Consider the following 15707-nt stretch of genomic DNA (forward strand, 5'->3'; position numbering starts at 1 on the left):
CTAATCCGATGACACCGATGACCTCACTGTCTGGTCTCCTCCCCCAAACAACACAATCCCCGCCCCCCACCCCCCCAAACATCAATGTCTTGCGGTTAGCAAGCAAAAACGAGTTTCTACAGTGTTACCACGACGGCATACCACTACCGTCCACCAAGCTTACTAGAGAAGCCAAGATGATCTTCACTAAGTCTCCACGAGTGGAAAACCTTGGCAGATGGCACCTTCTGCCAGGCCAGCACTTCGTAACAAGAAGCACCAGCCAATCACGGGGGGCTATCCCTTCTCTCTGTCTACTTTAGCTGTTATTTTTTAACATTTGCTTATATTCAATTCTAGTTTTCCTGTCTGAGCCGGATTTTAGTGTAAGATACCATTTCTCTCTTCTAAAAGTTGGTTTAATTTTTTGGGGTGATATTCAAATTTATCTCTGTTCTGTGACTTTTTCAGACAGTATTTGGCACGTAGCCCTGCTAGCCACCTCCCTGGGAGGATTGTTAGGGTGTGTACACAAAGGAAGTGGAGTATCTGCGTAGCGCAGTCCAGCGTAAGGCGACTACAAGCAGCACAAAGAATATCGCCATGTTATCTAATGGGACAGCTCACAGTGGCCGCTAGATGTCAGCACCTCCTACCGAACGGAACGTTCCTTGCTTCTTTCAGAGCTGCAGGTCGTCTGCGCACTGCAAAACGGGAATGGCTGTGTGCAGACGCCTGCTGCTCTGGGACCTTTCTCAAACAATTTTAAAGATACTGTTCAGTAAAGACATGTCATTCTTTCGCATCTTCTAACCTCATTGATAAGCCATATGATGAACTAACTAGTGTTTAATTGTCGCAGAGATTGTTATGTTTTGATATTAAGTAACACACTGACCTAGATTATAATAGATCTAAATGAAAGATAGGAGCCACTGTGAGTTTACGTTTGCTTCATGTCAGGTCACACATTGTTGTGTATAAAATGTAGCTAACATACTAAATTTTTCTTTAAACTGGGTAAAAGTTCAATTACTACCCACAGTCTTGAGAAAATGATTTGTATGTAGCACTTTCATTCAGCATGAATGCGCAAACGATTAGGTATTACTGATATATTCATAACATCCCTTATATCACAAAAAAAGTTTCAAGATACGAAACGAGATTTTGACAAATGGGGCATACAAGGAACAGACCGCTTCGCCATATGGCTTACAAACAAAACTATTTTCTCTATCGTGACATATGAATAACTTCAAACTTTTTCTATGGAATCATCTAATTTGTAAGGTTCATCAACAGCTAATGAAATGAGAATTAGTGTGCCTTGGAAACAATGTAAGAGGAGAAATCATAAGATCATTTTTATACCAAGAACGTGCTTTTTCATAACCAACAGACCTGATTAATTCTCACTTACCAGTTTAAGAAACCACCGTTTCGGAATTCTGTGGCAACATTACAGTACATTAGCATGTTAGTGAAGTGACTTTGTGAAATCTCCACTGTGATTTGCCAAGGAAAGAAGATGTAGGTGTTTCTTAAAATTTGCCACTAATCCCACTACGCTGCAAGTATGAAAGGATTAAGAAATTAGTCGAAAATCGCTCCTTCAGTTACAATTTCGACTAAGTCCTATATCCCAGTGTGGTGTGATCCTGAGATCACTGTGGGACAAGTCGAATGTGAGCAAAATTTAAGTACCAACAACAAAATTTGCAAAGCCCTCCAAATTAACCAAAACTCTGGTCCCACATTCCTCAACCATGTCTCTGTGAAGACTCTAGTACTATACATTACCTCCTTCAAAATGGAGCCTGCATGTATCACCGAAAACACAAAGTAGAACCTTACTGATCCCAAACCCAAGTTTGATTTCAAAAGACGAAGCAGCATAAAATCAGCTCTCACAAACATTTATGCTTTTTCAGTGTGCGATATAGATACTTAATGCACAACACACAAACTCACTTGCTTTATAAAGTTCACACTTGATTGTTTTAACTTATTGTAAGTATTCAGTTCAGGACGAGGGAAAGCTGCGGTGTTCTATCCCATTAAAAGTTTAATGTGACGTAATTATTACATCAGCGTGTGTTTAGTGATCCTGTGTTGTGTTAGAGCCGATCAAAGTTCATCACACAGTAGGTGATCATTGCGGTAAACTCGCATATTATCCATTGCTCATTGACTATAAGTGTATATGCTGTTTTGATAGTACTTTCTGAAGACTGTTATTTCATTTAAGGATACTAGTGCATTAACAATCTTTGTAATGTGAGTGTTCTAGAGGTACCATTCATGCTAGACATTAGGCGTAATATGTTGTGCTAATGACTATCCTTAAATCAGATTCATTACTCACTACCTCTGTGTGTGGCTGAATATGATGCCTTAACTTAACATAGTTTATAGTTATTACTTGTGTTATTGTAAAAGTTGCAAGAGAAAATTTAATTAAGAGTATTTCGTATTGGAAAAACTCTTGTGTCCTTTATGGAGAGCATAAAGACTTGGTGGTATAGCAGGGGGGGAGGCGGTGGGATTGGGTCTGTGACAATACGTACCCTCCGCCACACACCACACGGAGGTTTGCGAAGTACAGATGTAGATCTACTCAAAAGTAATTTAAAAAACAATTTCAACAAAATTTTCAATTACTTTGGTGGAATATATACCTTGTATACGTCGAAATTTTCAATGATTGAATCGAAACAGCTGTAGAGATCGTTCAGCAAATCCACCACCTGAAACAACGCAAGACAGTTTATGAGTGATACATTTACTGGAAATAACGCCTCATGACCAGAGATCACACAAACACTTCTAGCGTACAGCACTGTTATGTATAGCGGCCGCGCAGTAGTAAGTTTCAAATTGTTGGACGATTTAAATTTAAAATTTCGTAAACGCACAACTTCGTTTGATACACCGTCACCTTACAGAGCTGTACACAAATTGAAATTCAAATCTTAAAAAGTGATGGTAGCGCATCGACTGACCCGAATGTATGTGGGCAGATGAAGCTGACATATGCGTGTCAGGAGCTAAATGCCGCAACTACACTGCCTGACAAGAAGTGAACCACCCAGAAGACAAGATCGGATGGCAGTGTAACACACAGTGGGTATTTAAATGATTAGAACTGCAATTTTCTTTCACAGGAGGAACGAGCACCAGAGTACATTAGCCTTACTAGAGTTAAGTGTTGTTGGCAGGCCTGATAGAGTATATAAGGGACACGAACAATGTCAGATGTTGCTTGATGACTGAAGTAGACGTAGGTGTTGCGTAGTCGTATGAGACGGTGTTATTGGTAACAGGCTGAGAGGAGATGCGACCTCATTGTAGGTTTTCATATGGACTTCTAATAGAATGGTGCAGTATCCGGGTTTATGGGACATTCGGAACAGTCTGTTGCCTGACGTTGGACAGCCTGAGGACGTAAGCGTTGCCTTGCTGGTCGTCAAGGTTCCGGTCGGTCATCCGTGACCACCACACGGGAAGATTTCTCTATTGTCCACAAGGAATGTACGAGGTGCATTCAAGTTCTAAGGCCTCCAATTTTTTTCTAATTAACTACTCACTCGAAATCGATGAAACTGGCGTTACTTCTCGACGTAACCGCCCTGCAGACGTACCCATTTTTCATAACGCTGACGACATGATTCCATGGCAGCGGCGAAGGCTTCTTTAGGAGTCTGTTTTGACCACTGGAAAATCGCTGAGACAATAACAGCACGGCTGGTGAATGTGCGGCCACGGAGAGTGTCTTTCATTGTTCGAAAAAGCCAAAAGTCACTAGGAGCCAGGTCAGATGAGTAGGGAACATGAGGAATCACTTCAAAGTTGTTATCACGAAGAAACTGTTGCTTAACGTTAGCTCGATGTGCGGGTGCGTTGTCTTGGTGAAACAGCACACGCGCAGCCCTTCCCGGACGTTTTTGTTGCAGTGCAGGAAGGAATTTGTTCTTCAAAACATTTTCGTAGGATGCACCTGTTTCCGTAGTGCCCTTTGGAACGCAATGGGTAAGGATTACGCCCTCGCTGTCCCAGAACATGGACACCATCATTTTTTCAGCACTGGCGGTTACCCGAAATTTTTTTGGTGGCGGTGAATCTGTGTGCTTCCATTGAGCCGACTGGCGCTTTGTTTCTGGATTGAAAAATGGCATCCACGTCTCATCCATTGTCACAACCGACGAAAAGAAAGTCCCATTCATGCTGTCGCTGCGAGTCAACATTGCTTGGCAACATGCCACACACACGGGCAGCCATGTGGTCGTCCGTCAGCATTCGTGACACCCACCTGAATGACACTTTTCGCATTTTCAGGTCGTCATGCAGGATTGTGTGCACAGAACCCACAGAAATGCCAACTCTGGAGGCGATCTGTTCAACAGTCATTCGGCGATCCCCCAAAACAATTCTCTCCGCTTTCTCGATCATGTCGTCAGACCGGCTTGTGCGAGCCCGAGATTGTTTCGGTTTGTTGTCACACGAAGTTCTGCCTTCATTAAACTTTCGCACCCACGAACGCACTTTCGACACATCCATAACTCCATAACCACATGTCTCCTTCCACTGTCGATGAATTTCAATTGGTTTCACACCACGCAAACTCAGAAAACGAATGATTGCACACTGTTCAAGTAAGGAAAACGTCTCCATTTTAAGTATTTAAAACAGTTCTCATTCTCGCCGCTGGCGGTAAAATTCCATCTGCTTTACGGTGCTGCCATCTCTGGGACGTATTGACAATGAACGCGGTCTCATTTTAAAACAATGCGCATGTTTCTATCTCTTTCCAGTCCGGAGGAAAGAAATCGGAGGCTCTAGAACTTGAACGCACCTCGTAGTAACCGCTTCACACCTGCTCTTGCCATCTGAGGACAAGTACCGAGCTCCCTCCAACTTTCTGTCATCCTGCACCTTTGCTCGGAGACCAGCATCAGACTGATTAGGGAATTACCGTATCAGGCTAAGTTGCTGTTAATATCACAACACAAACTGCTTCGTTTGGAGTGGTGAAGTTACCGGGAGGCATCAATTGCTGATGAACTGCCTTGTCGTCAGTGATCAATTATCGTTTCGCACTACCCACGTTGACTACTGTCAGTGACTATTGTGATGGCCATGGGGCTGGTCCCATTGCTCCAATACCTTGTCGAGTCACAGCGATATTACTCTTTCCATCACGGAGTGAGGAGGCACTAAGTATGACTGCAGGTCACGGGTCGTAGTGATTGAGGAACTCTGAAGGGTTAACGGTACGTTTCCGACATCCTGCGTCCTCACGCGTTACCTCTCATGCTTATGTGTGGTGACGCCATTTTCCAACAGAATAATGCTCGCTAACGCATGCCTCGTGTCTCTATGAACTAACAGCGGCACATTTAGGTTCTCGCTTGCCAGCAGGATCCTCAGATCTGTCTGAAATAGAGGTGTCTGGGACTAGCTAGGACGGCAAATGGTTCAAATGGCTCTTAAGGACTATGGGACTTAACATCTCAGGTTATCAGCCCCCTAGACCTAGAACTACGTAAACCTAAATGCCCAACGCAGTATTCGAATCTGTGACTGTAGCAGCCTCGTGGTTCTGCGCTTAAGCGCCAAGAACCGCTCGGTCATGACGGCTGGCTAAAATGGCAACTCCGTCTCAGTATATACAGATTTTAAGACGGCTATTTACAATTTGTACAGAAACCAGACGGCAGTTATAAGAGTCTAGGGCCATGAAAGGGAAGCAGTTGTTGGGAAGGGAGTGAGACAGGGTTGTAGCCTCTCCCAGATGGTGAGCAAGCAGTAAAGAAAACAAAAGAAAAATTCGGAGTAGGTATTACAATCCATGGAGAAGAAATAAAAACCTTGAGGTTCGTCTATGACATTGTAATTATGTCAGAGACATCAAAGGACCTGGAAGAGCAGCTGACCGGAATGGACAGTGTCTTGAAAGGAGGATACAAGACGTACATCAACAAAAGCAAAACGAGGATAATTGAATGTAGTCGAATTAAATCGGGTGATGCTGCGGGAATTAGATTAGGAAATGAGACGCTTAAAGTAGTAAATGAGTTTTGCTATTTGGGGAGCAAAATAATTCACGATGGTCGAACTACAGAGGATATAAAATGTAGACTGGCAATGGCAAGGAAAGCGTTTCTAAAGAAGAGAAATTTGGAAACACCGAGTATAGATTTAAGTGTCAGGAATTCGTTTCTGAAAGTATTTGTATGGAGTGTAACCATGTACGGAAGTGAAACATGGACGATGAATAGTTTGGACAAGAAGAGAATAGAAGCTTTCGAAATGGGGTGCTACAGAAAAATGCTGAAGATTAGATGGGTAGATCACATAACTAATGAGGAGCTATTGAAGAGAATTGAGGAGAAGAGAAATTAGTGTCACAACTTCACTAGAAGAGGGGATCGGTTGGTAGAACATCTTCTGAGGCATCAAAGGATCACGAATTTAGTATTGGAGGGCAGCGTGGAGGGTAAAAATCGTAGAGGGAGACCAAGAGATGAATACACTAAACAGATTCAGAAGGATGTAGGTTGCAGTAGGTACTAGGAGATGAAGGAGCTTGCACAGGATAGAGTAGCATGGACCGCTGCATCAAACCAGTCTCTGGACTGACCACAACAACAATAACAACAACAACAAGAACCCATTGCAACGGTTGTGAGACAGATGGCATCAGGAGAGGACACAACGGCTTCATGATGCTGTTCCCAAATGAATAAGTGCATGCATTCAGCCAGAGGGAGTACAACGTTATACTGATAAGCGGGCTCATACTGGGAAGCTTTTTATATATTTTACTCAGTTTTATAACCACTGAAATAACATCACATGATCTCATCCTTTTAATTTGATTACATTTCCTCTTCCCTTTTCGGATGCGTTACTTTTGTTGACAGGCAGCTTTTTCGGACGATAAAGCAGTCTGCATTTATATTTCTCGCTTACTTAGCTAACCATCGAGAACAGCAAAATCAGCGCTAGAAAGCTACAACTATCTTACATCAGACTAAAGTGTTTGGTATGTAGGATCTTAAGAATCGTTTAATGTACATGAAATAGAGCTTTCGGACAAGAATAGTACTTATAAAGACTAGGATATACTTCTTCATTTAGGGAAATGAAACATGTTCCATTTTCTTCCGACAAACCTTATAGTAAATAGAATCACAATGACAAGGGATGAAAATCAAAGATATGACCACATCTTGAACAACAACACACGTAAATGCAAAGAATGACCTCTCTAATCCCACTTATATAAAAGGGAATAAGAATTCGATCCTTTCCTCAAGGACTCACATTTAGAACTGAAGGTATCTGCAGATTATATCCGTAAAACACCATACACTAAATCTCTAGCGTAACGGGACTCAGATACCCGTACAGGTGTTCAGTTTAAGGTTTGCCGCTCTATTAGTGCTGTACGGGTGACTGACGTATGGTTAATCTGAGTAGAACACATACGGTTTGCTCAATATGCATGTCCAACGCAGGTAGCGGTCTGCCTCTAAAAACGTAGACAAACACAAGGTGTTAAACGGAATCTACAGGATATTTATGTATCTAATACTTATCTAGCACTTTATAAGTGTTACTTAAGTCCTTTAACGCAGTACCAGCAACAGTAAAGTTCAGCTTTTTCCGTGCATCATACTGACCTGCATTGGCGTGCTCTCGGCTGAGAGTGCGGTGAAGCCGACGATGTCGCTGAAGTAGATGGTGACGCTGTCGTACGTCTCCGCTATCACAGCCTGACCCATTATCAGCTGGCTCGCCACCGACCTGACCAACAGAAAAATACTGTCAAATGTAAGGAAGACCTTCAGTCTCGGAACATTTTGGACACACGGAATAACTGCTTGCATTCAACCACACGACTGTATCGCTTGATAGCGTTGATTTAGAAGCTTCAATTATTTACACTGAATACATTTCAGCTTGATACCTTTATCCGTATCTGGATCTTAACAGGTGGACAGGCTCTGAGCACTATGGTTCTTAACATCTGTGGTCATCAGTCCCCTAGAACTTAGAACCACTTAAACCTAACTAACCTAAGGACATCACACACATCCATGCCCGAGGCAGGATTCGAACCTGCGACCGTAGCAGTCCCGCGGTTCCGGACTGAGCGCCTAGAACCGCTAGACCACCGCGGCCGGCAGGTGGACAGGGACACAGATGGACAACAAATGCAAAAGAAGTGATATAATCAGAAATTGTCAACATTCGAATTTCTTTCATTGACCTGTGATGTAAAACTATCCATGTTGCAAATTTTATGATCGTAGGTCAGCGGGAAGTACCCTATAGATTTTTTATCAGTGATCTTGCGAATACCGAAATATGTGATATAAATGGCTCTACCTCTGGATTGCATTGACGTAGGAGATTAAATTCTCCACACACCCAAGGGACAAAACACTTCAGTATTTGACATACATTTCAACTTGATCCCCATAACCTTCCAAGAGAAAAGGGGATCTCAACGGTCAGACAGACACACGGACGTTCAGGCAGGAGGACACTAAGGTGATTCTGTGTGAATGAAAAAACACACGACGTTGGTGTATTATGTATAATGTTTGTTATTTAGTCTGTTTCACAAACCGGTGTTTGGCTATGGCGCCACTTTATGATGGTGTAACTGCCGAAAACCGGTTTGTGAAATAGACTAAATAACAAATATTATACGTATTATACCTATGTCGTGTGTAAATATTTTACCAACAGCGCTTGCGTCAGCGCTTGTATATACAGTAGGGTGGCTTGCAGAGTATGTACGTAGAAGTAAATACACATTTTCACAAAAGAATGGCACTTTTTCTTCTTCAAGTAGTAATTAATACTCTTGTAACAATGACAGATATTTAGAAACATCAATAACTTAGGATTTTCTTTTTAACCGCTCCAGTCTGCTGATAGTTGGTGTTACACCTGGCATTACTACGATAAAACAGATGGAAATCCATAGTGTAAGGTACCGATGTCCATTTCGTCATCGTCACCGTCGTTCTTCTTCATCTGCTTCCCAATCGCATCGGGGAACTGCTTCTCAAAATTCCACATTTGGACCATCAGTAATTAATGGAAGTGCATATCATTTCCCGTGTGGGATCTTTGCGGAGTGTAATGTGGATGAGCCGGCCGCGGTGGTCTAGCGGTTCTAGGTGCTCAGTCCGGAACCGCGCGACTGCTACGGTCGCAGGTTCGAATCCTGCCTCGGGCATGGGTGTGTGTGTGATGTCCATAGGTTAGTTAGGTTTAAGTAGTTCTAAGTTCTAGGGGACTGATCACCACAAATGTTAAGTCCCATAGTGCTCAGAGTCATTTGAACCATTTGTAATGTGGATGCAAGTATCGATATTCAAATATTTTTCCTATCTGTTAAACTCTGTAACATAAGCATTTGTATATGATAAAAATGCAGCTGTATAGCACTAGGCTGGAACATCTTACGGGGTTTAATAAACTCAAGTGGCAGACTCTGCAAGAGAGGCGCTCTGCATCGCGGAGTAGCTTGCTCGCCAGGTTTCGAGAGGGTGCGTTTCTGGATGAGGTATCGGATATATTGCTTCCTCCTACTTATACCTCCCGAGGAGATCACGAATGTAAAATTAGAGAGATTAGAGCGCGCACGGAGGCTTTCAGACAGTCGTTCTTCCCGCGAACCATACGCGACTGGAACAGGAAAGGGAGGTAATGACAGTGGCACGTAAAGTGCCCTCCGCCACACACCGTTGGGTGGCTTGCGGAATATAAATGTAGATGTAGATGTGGGTTCATCCTCGTGTCGAAAAGGGTGTTCTTCCTCCGCGCCCATTGGTCCTCCCCCTTGTGGATCTGTGAGAGGTGTGTCGTATGTGTATTTGAACAATGTAGGTGACTGTATTGAATACGTGCGTAGTGTAGTGTCATGTATGTGTTGCGGAATGATAACAAGAGAAAGAGAACGGTAGACGCTGGTGCATACACAGAGACTACAACAATCGAATGGCACCGAAGTGGCCACCCAGTTGAAATTCCCCATCCGACGAACGAATCACCATCAACAGCCTCACATGCCCTCACTTCATGAGACCCTGCGGAGAGGCTTGGAATATAATTTACGGCATTGGTGGAAAGTGGGCTGGTCGAGGACGAAGCGATGTGGCACCATAGTTATCCCACTGGACTCGCATTTGAGAAGACGACGGTTAATATCCCTGTCGAGCCATCCAAATTTGGGTTTCCTGTGATTTCCCTAAATCGCTCGAAGGAAATGCCGGGATGGCTACTTTGAAAATGGCACGGCCGATTTCCGTCCCTACCCTTTCGTAATCCGACCTTGTGATCGGTCTCTAATGACTCTGCTTTCGATGGAACGTTAAGTCCAATCTTTATTTTGGTGATCAGGTACTTAAAGCCTCCACCTCTCCTCTCTTTGCCGTTCAAATACTGGCAATGAATATTTCATCCAGCAGCAGTACTGAAGCCGGCTTATCTGTGTGTCGAGAGCCAATGCAAAGGCGTGCATTACGGATCTCGTGTACAGACACGGTTATAGTTGATTACTGTCCCGCAGTTAGATGCAACTGAGTTTTTCATTCGATTATTCGTACAACGCCACTCATCAAGCGCTTGTCCACTCTCAGGTACAAATTGTGCCAACTGGCAGCAGTGAGAATTACGCAGAAGTGCTTCTTGAGCCAATGAATGCGTTGCCAGCCAACGATCACTGAACCAATAATGGTAGAGTCGAATTTGTCATAACTTTCAAGATGTGTTAGCTACAGCCACTCATGTGGTTAGCTACGGCTCGAAAACTTTAAATTGTACAGGGTGTTTCAAAACGGACTTTACAACTTTAAAAATTCATATAAATTCATTGGAGAAAGATAAACGGCTGGGTTTAGTGTTATTTTGTAGTGAAACACATCAAATTTTTCTTACCTTAAACTAAAGATGTTGTATGTGGCTTCTGTTGTTTATCCTGCACACATTTCATCGGAAGTCAATTTCTTCCCGAACTCGCTGTAGCACTGCAGGTGTAACTTGGTCAGTGGCGGCGTAAATAAAAAATGGTTCAAATGGCTCTGAGCACTATGGGACTTAACATCTGAGGTCATAAGTCCCCTAGAACTTAGAACTACTTAAACCTAACTAACCTAAGGACATCACACACATCCATGCCAGAGGCAGGATTCGAACCTGCGACCGTAGCGGTAGCGCGGTTCCAGACTGAATCGCCTAGAACCGCTTGGCCACAACGGCCGGCGCGGCGTAAATACTTGCTGTAAATTCATGTAGAGAAACCATCATACGAGGCACAAGCACGATATCCTTGATGAATCCCCATTTTAAAAAATCGAGTGGTGTCAGATCTGAGGAACGTAGGGCCATGCAAATGGCACATCACGGCCAATCCATTGAACTCGAAAGCGGTCACTGAGAAAATCCTATATTGCAAGAAGTAAACATTCCGCTCAGCGATCTGTGGTATCAAAAAGTATTGTAACATATCCAGGTTCACTATCCAGTTGATGGTTGTCTCACGGAAAAAAAGGGGACTGTACAGTTTTTTCTCGCTCAGTGCACAAAAAACGCTCAGTTTATGGATATCACTAACATGTCGCAATGTTTGATGTTGGTTTTCAATGCCCCAAATTTTATAATTATGTGTGTTAAGCTTGCCACTTAAGTGAAAAGTCGACTCGTCAGAAAAGATGATTTTGTCCAAGAAATGTTCATCCTCATGTCATAGATTTAATTTATCAGTGTCTTTTATTGCTTGTACGATCGTCAATCTGTACGGTTTCAAATGCGAACAGTCTCGCAAGACACGCCAAACAGTCGTATGTGAGATCTGCAGTTCGTGAGACGCACGCCGGGTCGATTTCGTAGAGCTGTTGACAAAACGTTGTCTCACTCACTCAATGTCGTCGTCAGATGTGCTTCGACGGCCTGATGATTTCCCGTGTCTCATCGAGCACCCTGTTTCTACAAAATATTCATGCTACTCGTAAATTGTAGGCCTGCTAGGAGGATCTTTAGCGTACTTGGTACGGAAATTACGCTGAATTGTTGTCGCTGACTCCGATTCTTCAAACCGAAACACGCAGCTAGCACACTCGGGTCCAGTGAAGGCAGCCATCTTTAACACAGCTGCCGCTACCGCTACTTACGGTGCGATTCAGCACTAGCGAACTATGCGAGACAAAACCTGGTGTATTTCCCTACATCTACAACCATACTCCGCAAGCCACCTGACGGTGTGTGGCGGAGGGTACCTTGAGTACCTCTATCGGTCCTGCCTTCTATTCCAGTCTCGTGGAAAGAAGGATTGTGGGTATGCCTATGTGTGGGCTCTAATCTCTCTGATTTTATCCTCATGGTCTCTTCGCGAGATATACGTAGGAGGGAGCAATATACTGCTTGACTCTTCGGTGAAGGTATATTCTTGAAACTTCAACAAAAGCCCGTACCGAGCTACTGAACGTCTCTCCAGCAGAGTCTTCCACTGGAGTTTATCTGTCATCTCCGTAACGCTTTCGCGATTACTAAATGATCCTGTAACGAAGTGCGCTGCTCTCCGTTGGATCTTCTCTACCTCTTCTATCGACCCTATCTGGTACGGATTCCACACTGGTGAGCAGTATTCAAGCACCGGGCGAACAAGCGTACTGTAACCTACTTCCTTTGTTTTCGGATTGCATTTCCTTAGGATTCTTCCAATGAATCTCAGTCTGGCATCTGCTTTACCGACGATCAATATTATATGATCATTCCATTTTAAATCACCCCTAATGCGTTCTCCCAGACAATTTATGGAGTGAACTGCTTCCAGTTGCTGACCTGCTATTTTGCAGCTAAATGATAAGGGATCTATCTTTCTATGTATTCACAGCACATTACACTTGTCTACATCGAGATTAAATTGCCATTCCCTGCACCATGCGTCACTTCGCTGCAGATCCTCCTGCATTTCAGTACAATTTTCCATTGTTACAACTTCTCGATACACCACAGCATCATCCGCAAAAAGCCTCAGTGAACTTCCGATGTCATCCACAAGGTCATTTATGTATATTGTGAATAGCAACGGTCCTACGACACTCCCCTGCGGCACACCTGAAATCACTCTTACTTCGGGTGACTTCTCTCCATTGAGAATGACATGCTGCGTTCTGTTATCTAGGAACTCTTCAATCCAATCACACAACTGGTCTGATAGTCCATATGCTCTTACTTTGTTCATTAAACGACTGTGGGAAACTGCATCGAACGCCTTGGCCCTCTGAGTCTCGTGGACGAATAGCGCGAGCTGGGTTTCACACAACCGTCTTTTTCGAAACCCATGCTGATTCCTACAGAGTCCTACAAATTGACATAACAATCAACTCTTTCGGTACTATGAATTAATTTACATATATTTTCAAAGTTGTAAAGTCCTTCTTGAAATACCCTATAGTTCACCGCTTTGCATCCATACAAGTAATGGTGAGGGCTTACAAGAGTGCTAAGTGCTACCGACAGATATGGAACCAGGTGCTTCCATGGAAACGAAGGAACAACAGTCAGTGACGAGGCATTCGACGTAGTTCTTAACGTACAAGTAGAACACGGAGGAACGAGACATATCTCAACAATTTTATGCGATAGCTACAGGAAGGCCATTGTATGCGTCAGCAACCAAGCATCAGTTTTGGAAATGAGGGTAATGTAAGTACCCATTGGAATGGAATTGCGGTTTAGGCAGCAGCTGCTCACACAACCGCACCTCGGATATAGCAGTTTGCGACGACACCCGGTGACCAGCAAAAGCGTTAACTGGGCATTTGTAGTGCAGCCAGCTTGTGAGCGAATGGTTCTGTGCGCAGTTGTGGTGCTAATGACAGAAATGAACGAGCTTAATGTAAATCGGGCACCCACAATCCAATGCGCTTTTGTTATACACTCCTGGAAATTGAAATAAGAACACCGTGAATTCATTGTCCCAGGAAGGGGAAACTTTATTGACACATTCCTGGGGTCAGGTACATCACATGATCACACTGACAGAACCACAGGCACATAGACACAGGCAACAGAGCATGCACAATGTCGGCACTAGTACAGTGTATATCCACCTTTCGCAGCACTGCAGGCTGCTATTCTCCCATGGAGACGATCGTAGAGATGCTGGATGTAGTCCTGTGGAACGGCTTGCCATGCCATTTCCACCTGGCGCCTCAGTTGGACCAGCGTTCGTGCTGGACGTGCAGACCGCGTGAGACGACGCTTCATCCAGTCCCAAACATGCTCAATGGGAGACAGATCCGGAGATCTTGCTGGCCAGGGTAGTTGACTTACACCTTCTAGAGCACGTTGGGTGGCACGGGATACATGCGGACGTGCATTGTCCTGTTGGAACAGCAAGTTCCCTTGCCGGTCTAGGAATGGTAGAACGATGGGTTCGATGACGGTTTGGATGTACCGTGCACTATTCAGTGTCCCCTCGACGATCACCAGTGGTGTACGGCCAGTGTAGGAGATCGCTCCCCACACCATGATGCCGGGTGTTGGCCCTGTGTGCCTCGGTCGTATGCAGTCCTGATTGTGGCACTCACCTGCACGGCGCCAAACACGCATACGACCATCATTGGCACCAAGGCAGAAGCGACTCTCATCGCTGAAGACGACACGTCTCCATTCGTCCCTCCATTCGCGCCTGTCGCGTCACCACTGGAGGCGGGCTGCACGATGTTGGGGCGTGAGCGGAAGACGGCCTAACGGTGTGCGGGACCGTAGCCCAGCTTCATGGAGACGGTTGCGAATGGTCCTCGCCGATACCCCAGGAGCAACAGTGTCCCTAATTTGCTGGGAAGTGGCGGTGCGGTCCCCTACGGCACTGCGTAGGATCCTACGGTCTTGGCGTGCATCCATGCGTCGCTGCGGCCCGGTCCCAGGTCGACGGGCACGTGCACCTTCCGCCGACCACTGGCGACAACATCGATGTACTGTGGAGACCTCACGCCCCACGTGTTGAGCAATTCGGCGGTACGTCCACCCGGCCTCCCGCATGCCCACTATACGCCCTCGCTCAAAGTTCGTCAACTGCACATACGGTTCATGTCCACGCTGTCGCGGCATGCTACCAGTGTTAAAGACTGCGATGGAGCTCCGTATGCCACGGCAAACTGGCTGACACTGACGGCGGCGGTGCACAAATGCTGCGCAGCTAGCGCCATTCGACGGCCAACACCGCGGTTCCTGGTGTGTCCGCTGTGCCGTGCGTGTGATCATTGCTTGTACAGCCCTCTCGCAGTGTCCGGAGCAAGTATGCTGGGTCTGACACACCGGTGTCAATGTGTTCTTTTTTCCATTTCCAGGAGTGTATTTTATTTCACGCAGGCGTCAGATGCATTGTTACAGTTTCGGTGTTTTAATCATATGTGGTTTTAATGTTCACAACCTAAAAATGACAGCAATATGTCTTGTAATATGTTTTCTTAGGGTCCCTTACCTCAGTCGGCAGTAAAAGAAACATAATGCAATCACTTTGCACTGTTCCGTCGCTTGTTGGTAAAATAATTACACACGACATGGGTATAATACGTATAATATTTGTTATTTAGTCTATTTCACAATCCGGTTTTCGGCAGTTACACCATCATCAAGTGGCGCCATAGCCAAACACCGGTTTGTGAAACAGACTAAATAACAAACATTATACATAA

General features: G+C 44.6%; 1 protein-coding gene across 1 annotated transcript in view; it reads right to left on the reverse strand.

The window, feature by feature from the left end:
- The window catches only part of LOC126481746 (atrial natriuretic peptide receptor 1-like), a 398018-nt gene that overhangs the window by 74067 nt on the left and 308244 nt on the right, over positions 1-15707 (reverse strand). Inside the window, exons 17-18 of the mRNA XM_050105700.1 lie at positions 7668-7791; positions 2661-2729 (exon numbers count right to left, since the gene is read on the reverse strand). Of these exons, the coding sequence (XP_049961657.1) occupies positions 2661-2729; positions 7668-7791 (193 nt within the window). The remainder of the gene's footprint in view (positions 1-2660; positions 2730-7667; positions 7792-15707) is intronic.

The sequence above is a fragment of the Schistocerca serialis genome, chromosome 5 (assembly GCF_023864345.2).
Source record: "Schistocerca serialis cubense isolate TAMUIC-IGC-003099 chromosome 5, iqSchSeri2.2, whole genome shotgun sequence".
NCBI classification, from domain to species: domain Eukaryota; kingdom Metazoa; phylum Arthropoda; class Insecta; order Orthoptera; family Acrididae; genus Schistocerca; species Schistocerca serialis.